The sequence below is a fragment of the Crocodylus porosus genome, unplaced genomic scaffold (assembly GCF_001723895.1).
Source record: "Crocodylus porosus isolate Cpor-Errol unplaced genomic scaffold, CroPor_comp1, whole genome shotgun sequence".
NCBI classification, from domain to species: domain Eukaryota; kingdom Metazoa; phylum Chordata; order Crocodylia; family Crocodylidae; genus Crocodylus; species Crocodylus porosus.
Window position 1 is genome coordinate 11,311,809 of NW_017728928.1, and position 8,945 is coordinate 11,320,753.

General features: G+C 48.0%; 1 protein-coding gene across 1 annotated transcript in view; it reads left to right on the forward strand.

The window, feature by feature from the left end:
* TMEM104 (transmembrane protein 104) overlaps positions 1-8,616 on the forward strand; it is a 68,740-nt gene extending 60,124 nt beyond the window's left edge. Inside the window, exon 10 of the mRNA XM_019542505.1 lies at positions 4,039-8,616. Coding sequence (XP_019398050.1) covers positions 4,039-4,799 — 761 coding nt within the window. The 3' untranslated portion in view covers positions 4,800-8,616. The remainder of the gene's footprint in view (positions 1-4,038) is intronic.
* The last annotated feature ends 329 nt before the right edge of the window (positions 8,617-8,945 follow it).

Genomic DNA, 8,945 nt, shown 5'->3' on the forward strand with positions numbered 1-8,945 from the left:
AGTCCCTGTTCCCCCGAGCACTGCCAGGAGTGACCAGGAATAACGGTCACAAGCTGGCAGAGGGTAGGTTTAGGTTAGACATCAGGAGGCGCGACTTCACGGTCAGGGCGGCTAGGGTCTGGGACCAGCTTCCAAGAGAAGTGGTGCTGGCCCCTACCCTGGGGGTCTTTAAGAGGAGGCTAGATTTACACCTTGCTGGGGTCGTTTGACCCCAGTACCTTTTCCTGCCATGGCAGGGGCCGGACTTGACGATCTGCTCAGGTCCCTTCCGACCCTAGAAACTATGAAACTACATAAATGCGACCACTGTGTTCTCCAGCATGGGCTGGACATAGTAGCCAGCCTGAAGTTCTCCACTGAATAGTTAAATGCTGCTGGAGTCCCTTGTGATTAAAGCCCAGGTGGCTGGGGACAGGCCAGCAATGACTGCCAGTCTCTCATAAGAGGACTTTGAAAAAGGAGTGCAGGCACTGAGGCTCACTGAGAAATTCATTCAGTCCTGTTGAGTGTGAGAGCAGCTTTCCTGGGTGCGAGAAGCAGAGGGTTAAGCAAGCAGCCTGCACCTGATAGGAGAGGGTTTTTTAGAGAAGGAAATAGGTCATTCTTTACCCTTGACTGAGCAGAGATGGTAGAGATTTACTGTCTCTCTTGAGCAGGGAATGAGGTGCTGGCTTTTGAGTTAAATATAGTTGCGATATGGCAGAGATACAGGCATGGGCTCTGCGAGTCTAGCAGTTCTCCCAAAAGAGGGAGAAAAATGATTGTCCTCAGCTTGCATTTTCCAGGCAGCCTGCCTTGCTCTTTCATTCCTTCACGCTGCCTCTATTTCTCTTCTGTGTCCCTGCTCCTGTGAGCCTGTCCACGTCCATGCCATCCTGAGGCAGGTTCCTGATGGTTTCAAGGTCTTTCTAAGCTTTTACTGGAATGGAGTAATAAAAACCTTCCCAAATCTCTGCAGTCAGTCATTGTGGGAAGATGAGACATTTATGAGAGAGCTGAAAACGCCCTTCCTGTGACAATTACAGCTAGGAATCCAATGTGCCTGATTGCTCGGCTGTAATTAGAGCTGGAGGAAGGATGCAAGTACCCCAAGCAGAGACCTGTAAGTGCTTCTCGCTGTCACTACTATGTTTGGTCCCTGATACTCCCAGTGTGGCCCTTCTCCATCATAATGGGTCTGGTTTTACTGGTTTGCTTTGTAGGCCCTTCCATATTTATGGAGAAACGTTAGCCAGATTTAGCCTGTCTCACCGGAAAATGAAAGATAGGGAATTGATTGCTCCAGGGGGGCCATAAAACACTGAGCGCAGAGATCTGGGGTGGATGGAGTGCATTCAGCATGATGTCCTGGCGTCTTCTGGCATGTCAAGAAAGGATGGATGGAGGCGCATGCTGTGGGGGTGCCACAGTGGGGAACTAGATGCAAGGTGGTGGATTGCATAGGAGGTTAGAGGGGAAGTGGGTACCCTACAGGTTTCAGAGCCTCGCCCCCAGGTGATGAGTTTCTGGAATTAGGCAATCCATAGTTGAGTGTTTCAATCTTGGGCCAGGCGCTAAAGCACGCGGTTGACAGCCCAGAGTTTGCAGGTTTGAGGCCGCAGCAGAAGCGCGCACGGCACGGCCCTGTCAGATGCCAGTGGATCTGCAAATTCAACTAAATGCCATGTCACACCACGGACATGAGAAGAAAGGAAGGAAGTGTTGGGGCAGTGAAATGAATATAGCAAATCTCAGATAATTCACAAGGGTTAGGTTCCTAGTCCCCCCGCAAAGATGAGGGTGTGTGAATTAGCTGGGGTCTACATAGCTGCAGCAAACAGCTGTGCTAGGGTGAATGAGCTGCTCTGGGGTTTTGCTGTGCTTCTGTTTCAAAGGTTGCTCCTCTGATTAGCTGCATGGGACCCCTGAGGAGCTCCAGCTGATCAGGAAAATGATGCCCTGTGAAGTAAAAGTGGCAGAAGCAGCTGAGCAGGTCGCCACTAAGTCAGCGATCTTCTGTGAATTAAGTGGCTTGCAAACCACCCAGGCGTGAACAAGCTGGGTTCTGCTGGAATTGCTTGACCCACTGGTGACACACCTGGCAGCTTGGGGTTGTGTTTGGATCCTTGGAAACACGCTTCATCCAGGCTTAATGCAAAAGACTCTTAAAGGCAGAACCAGGGGAAGCTTTATATGAGTTTCCCCTCTGAGCAGGATACCTGTGAATATACTCTGTGAAGGCGTATTTGGATCCCACTCCTGTGCAAGGCAATCCAGTGGGTGCTGAAGAGTAACTTTAGCTGTCGAACGAGCGAACTTCCTTGTCCGCACAGCAGACGCCCAAAATTTGTAGCACGGTGACTGTCTGCCTGCTCTCACACTTGCTGCATGGAGACTCGCCGCTTGGTTTAATTTGTCTGCTGTTTTATTTATGACATGGAAAGTTGTCTGTAATAGGAATGTCAGCGTTTTGTTATTTTTTCATTACCTGATAATTCATAGCTGTGCTTAGGCCTCGCAGCCATTGCAAGGAGACAGTTGTACAAAAGCCAGGGCAGCCCAGGCTGGCCCATTCATTATGAATCTCTGACTGTAAATCCTGCTTTTCATTGCTTGGGCAGGCAGAGTTGTTCACTCTTCAGTAACCTGAACAGCCAGTGACCAGGCCTCCCAGGTTTGCTGTGACTTTGATAATACCAGGATTTGTTTCTGCTGGTCTTATCACTAGACTATTATCCCTGCTAGGGGAAATAATGGTTTCTGACCCAGAATCCACCTCTGGGGCCTAGTGAAGCCTTTATTTCCCACCTTCAGGTTTCTCTTGCCCATTGCAAGTAACTTTTTTTTTACTTTGACAGGCCGGTAAAACATTGTTAGGGCTTTTTTTCTTTTGCATTGTTGGGGTAAAAGACAGGCAAGCAGATTTTATGTGGAGACCTGATGAATTTTAATGGCCATTTTTCAGTCCTGCTTTTAGTTCCTCCTGGTCTCGCTCTTCCACTTGGGACTAGTTGCAGACAGCCTGTTCTTCATGCCTGGGAAATGGCCGGAGCTAGTTGCTATTCCTCCCCACTCTGCAGATTCTAGCAGCTGCTCACAAGCTTTCCAGTCTCCCTTGTACACACAACGCATGGGTTAATGGTGCCAGGACTTTGGTGTTGGCTCTGTGGCAAATATCCCTTGAGCATCTGTACAGATGAGGATGATTAGGGGGTATGAAAAAACCTTACAAGGTGCGTGGAAAGAGACGCCCTTAGATGAAGAAGAAGTGATTGATTCAAGGGGGGCAGCAGCATCACATTTTTGAAAGGCCCAGACTGTCCGTTTCCTAAAATGGCCCTGGAAAAGAGAGTCCAGCGGAAGGCAGCAACAATGGGGCACAGGAGCTATGAGAAAAGGCTGAAGAAACTGGGCTTGTTTAGTCTGGGGAAGAGAAGACTGGGGTGGGGATTTAATCACAGCCTTCAGCTACCTGAAGGGTGGCTCCAAGGAAGATGAAGCTAAACTGTTCTCAGTGGTGGCAGGTGACCGAACAAGGAGCAATGCAGCTTGCAGGAAGGGAAGTTGTGGTTCGATATTAGGTAGAGCTTTCTTACAAGGCGCGCAGTAAAGCACTGGAACGGGCTATCCAGAGGGGTTGCAGAATCTCCATCGCTGGAGGTTTTTAAGACCCGGGTAAACAAAGCCTTGGCTGGGATGATCTAGCTGGGGAAGGTCCTGCTTTGAGCAGGGGGTTGAACTAGATGACTTCTTGAGGTCCCTTCAAAACCATCATTTTCTATGATTTTAAAAGGGTGACGAATATGCTTGCTAAAAAGCAAATTGTAAGCCTTTTACCATGTGACTTTCATCTGCTGTACAGACTGCTGCTGAAAGTAATGAAATGATAACTCCCTTGTATGTTCCTTATTATGCACTGCCACCTTTTTCAAAGAGAAGCATGCTTTTCCTTATCACTGCAGCTGCAGACTTGTATCAAGATGTGGTGCAGAGATTGCCTGTGCTGGAGGATAGTGTTATGTTGAGACTGGACTTACAGTGTATTCTCTTGTTTTCCAGCATTCATCATCATGATTATTCTGGCCCTAATCCGCATCGGCAAGGGCCAGGCAGAAGGTCACCCATCTGTGGCAAACCTCTCGGGGATCCAAAATCTCTTTGGGGTGTGTGTCTACTCCTTCATGTGTCAGCACTCTTTGCCATCACTCATCACTCCGATCTCCAAGAAGAAACATGTGAACAAGCTTGTGCTGCTCGATTACATCTTAATTCTGGGTTTCTACAGCCTCCTGTCCTTCACCGCCATCTACTGCTTCCGCAATGAGACCCTTATGGACATGTACACGCTCAACTTCACCAACTGTGACATCATCAACATTGCCTTCATTCGCTACTTCCTGGGTCTTTTCCCTGTCTTCACCATTAGCACCAACTTCCCAATCATCGCTGTGACTCTGCGGAACAACTGGAAGACCCTCTTCCACCGGGAAGGTGGGACATATCCATGGGTGGTAGACAAGATTGTTTTTCCGGCAATCACTCTGATTCCCCCTGTGGTGGTGGCCTTCTTCACCCATGACTTGGAGTCTTTGGTGGGTATCACTGGGGCTTATGCTGGCAATGGGATCCAGTACATCATTCCAGCTTTCTTGGCATACTATAGTCGAAAGGATACTCAGTTGGTCTTTGGCAGTGGTACAGTAAACAAGCATCTGTCCCCTTTCCGGCACACCTGCTGGATTGGGTTTGTGCTGGTCTGGGGTTTTTCTTGTTTAGTGTTTGTGACTGCAAATATCATCCTAAGTGAGCCAAAACTCTGATGGGGCAGTCGCACTCTCCTCCCCGGGAGCCAAGATTTCAACTCTTCACTGTAAGACTCAGGTTAGTGTAGGGGAGGACAGAAAACCAAGTCTTTCTAAGCAATCAGCTTGTCAATGCAGGTTTGATGAGGACACAAGGATTTCCTTTACACCGTTACCATCACAGGTGACTTGCTCAACTCCTTTCAGTTCTCATCTGCAAACCCGTTATATGAAGCCATGGGCCTGCGCTCTTGGAAGGCTGCATGGTAAAAGAGTGTCTGACCATTTCTGCCTTGAGCTCTGGTACAGAGCATCTTCTTCTCCGTCCAGGAGTAGCCCCCTTAGTGCTGTGGACTTCAGTAGGAGGCTGCTCCTCCTTCACCTGCTCCTCCCGAGAGCAGAGTGAGTCTCTCTGCCAGAAGTGGGGAACCAGGATAGCTGCTAACAGAATCTGATGGCAGGCCCACTGTGTTAGCAGAGTCCCTCTCCATCCCACTGAAGTTACAGACTTTTGCCTACACTAACAGCTATCTTAGTGTCGAGGTGGGGAAGACGGTGATCAGTTGGCCTTTTCTGAGTAAGGATGGGGAAAGCATAGAGGAAGGAGCAGTGGTCGTCTTGGATGTGACGACTAGGCTGGTTACCGATTTGTTCTCCATTTGTTACTCCCTTGGCCTTTTTATTTGTCCTGTGCTCTGTGGGATGCACACGTAGACTCAATGGGTCTGGGTTAGTTTTTATCTGTTATTAATGTTCACTACTAGCGGTTTTCTGGTTGTCTTCTAACACTCCCTTTGGAGGCCAAACTAGCTGCTTAAGGCTCTGACTCCCAGCTTCTTTCCCCCTTCATTACTACCCCTCAGCTACCCACAGTGGATGCCAGCACACTAATCGGGCAGGTCCTGCTCGTGCTGGATGGCCATATTCCTCAGCAGAGGAGTTAAAGTGGGAAGCCTGTCTTTCCCCAGCTCTTTGGCACTGCTAAGTGGCCTCAGCTGCCAGAGCAGACCTGCTTTTCACAAGAACACTGGTGCAATAGGGCAGACCCCGTCTGCAATGGTCAGGATCCCTGTATGCTGGAAGGTGCTAATTACCCCTTCGTGCTGCACATTAGACCTGCAAGAGCTCTTGCTGTGCATCCTGCCGCATTTCCAGTCTCCAGTGCTGGGTAATTAGGCTCAAAAGGAGCTGGGTGTTAATTCAAGAGGAGAAAGCTGGTGCTAAGTGGAGAATGCAAGATTGTGCTGTTTACTGTGCCTGTTTCATTGTTGAGAGAGAGCTTGCTGGTATTAGGGAGGGGAGAGAGAGGGTAAGATGGACTAAGTGTCCCAAAAGCCACCATCCTGCTTTTAAAGCTGTCCCTGTGCTTCAGGTTAAGAGTGTTTCTTGTCGCTGCTTTTGAGACAGGGTTTGAATTATTCACCCTCCAAAAACTCAGCGCAGACATCTCCAAGATCGAAGGCTGATGAATGTTTCGGTGCCTGCTGGTGAGCTGCCTGTTTTATTGGACAGTGTGGCTTGCCCTCTTGATCTGAGGCTGCTTCTGGCCTCTAACACTACAAAGTGACTTACAGTTTTGACTTCAGCAGTCGGAGGATCTTGGTTAAAGGTCGTAAAAGCTTTAATAACAGAAGGAAGAACTATCACTGTTGAAACATTTTTAACCTGAAATATTTTAAAGCCCCCTTCCTCCACCCCGTGGTATTAAACCAAGTTGAAAGCTGGCTGCCAAGCTTGGGTAATACCTATGCTTGCCCCCTGTACTGCTGCTATATTAAATGTCACTTCTCACCAAGTGAGCTCTGAAATGCAGGCTCTTCTTAATCAAGTGTTATTTTTCAAGTACAATTTCCTAGCTTCCCCATACCCTGAAACACTTCCTGCCATGGGAATATTCAAGTGGTTGGGGCTGCAGAAAAGCACTGTTTTGGTTTGTTTTTGTTTTTTTTTTCCTTCAGCAAAAAATTAAAAATATCCTTCAGCCCTGAGACATGAAGATGTCCCTGATGCACTACATAAAGCAGGATCTGCTGATGGGGCAAGGGGAGTCTGTGGCAATCCAATAAACCTGACTGTCCCTTACCTCCAGATGGCCCATAAACTTAGTTTGGCAGCCCTTACTGGCACATTGGGTAGGTACCTGGATGGCTCTGACTGCTACAAAAAAAGCTGCTGTGGCTTCTTCAGGGCCAGGTTACTGAGTGGTTGGAGAGAGGGTATTGCTGAGGTCAGAGTCCTATTCTGGGTTAAGAGAATGAAAGCACATACGCCAGCTTGGAGGTCAAAGGCACCTGCTCAGTTTGCTCGTTCTTGTGGCTTGTATGAAGTCTGAAAGTCAGGGGTGGGATAGATCACAGGCCCTGTTGTACGGCAGGCTGGGCCATCCTGTTCTCATATGCTCAGGGCTGGCCAAGAGAGTGATAGCTTTTGTATATGGCTATTGACCAACATGATCCCATGAAATAAGTAAAAGCACTAGGTGCCACAGGGCCCCCCTTGGTGTGGGCACAGCTGGCCTCTCTCAGACTCCAAGGCCATCTCCATGAGCCTGTTCCTTGAGTCAACAAGCTGAGTCTCTTGCATTGTATCTTGCTGACAGCCCCAGGACGCACTACATCCTCAAGTGTCTGAGCAAATGGATAAACTTCATTCTTTCCTCTGCTTCCAGGGCTGTCAGATGCTCAGAGACTCTCTTTCCACCCCCCTACATGCACACACACACACACAGAGTCTTTGGCCTGGACAACTGCCAGAAACCCATCTCTCTCTCGAGCTTTCCATGGTACAGGAGCAAACTTTGAGACCAGTGTGTTGGGCAGAAGCTGTTTGCATACAGCAGGATGAACAGGCAACATAACCTGTCTCTGATCTCCTGGCAAGCTCCATCTAGGACTCCACTGACCCCCTGACTGCCAGGAAGTTCAACCTTTTTAGTCTGAACGGGTCTGACTGTACATGGCAAAGCACAAAAGCATGTACACCCTCTTTGTACTGGAAAGCAGTAGGTCACATTGGACTGGGACTGAAACAGCTTGCTTCTCTTCCACTAACCTCACCCTGCGTGGCCATGTGGGATTTCACAGCTGGCCGCCTCCTGAAAGGGAGATTATTTTTAACCAGCTCTTATACAAAATGTGCCTTCTCTTCCCTGGCTTGGATTATCCCCTCTCCTCTTATTAAATCTTTTTTTGAATGTTGCACAGAGGCAGTTTCTAAGGGATCTTGATATAAACTGTGAACTGGTGGCATAAACCAGCCTCGATTTAACGGTGCAGCGAGGTCTGCCTTCCTTGCTTCATTATGGAAGAAAGGCCTCTAAGGTCATTTAACCTTGGTGTCTTTTGATGGCACCCAACTGGAAGAGCTGTCGTCCTTATGGATGAAGATGATAGATGTTGGAAAGATTTTTCTGGACACCTGCCATCCTTGAACAGCAAAAGAATCCACTATAGGAACTGGGACTATTTATAGGAGAAATTCTGCCATTTGGGGGGTGGGGGGGTGGAAATATTCATAGCTGAAAACATGAAAAAGAAATACCTTAAGAAGTTGAAGGGAGGGTTAGCTGGATCGAGCTAGAACAAGTCGCTCAGTTTGATTGGGCTCATTGACAACAACCAGGGAGACAATCAGTCACTGTCCTGGCTCAGTGTGGTGCAAAAGCTTGTCTCCTCCTGTCCTATTTAAGAATGAAATTATATTTTTAATTGGATATTATATACTCTAACAGTCCATTATTATGGATCCTCACAGTGATGCACTCTCAGCTTGTCCCAATGTAAGTATTTTTGGAGGGGAAAAAAAAGCATAAAAAATAAATGCACATTATACATCTGTTTTGGTCTGGCCTGTTTCTTTTTCCTTCCTCTTCCTGTGAGCTCCTGTTGTTAGTCCATTGGAGAGGCCAGAGAGGGCAACAGCGGTGGTGATGGCTTAGCACACTTAAAGCACTGGTGCGCTCCCCTTATTACCCTCCTGCTTCCTGCATCTCTAGGTGTCCTCTGAAAATTCGATTAAAGCAGCCGTACGATACCCTCCTCCATTACGTTTCTGTACACTTAAAACTAAACAAATTGAATCATTCCATCGCCTCGGGCAGCAAAGGCAGTTTCTGCCAGGAAATTTATTATCATCATAAAATGCAGCTTGATTTATGTTAAAATA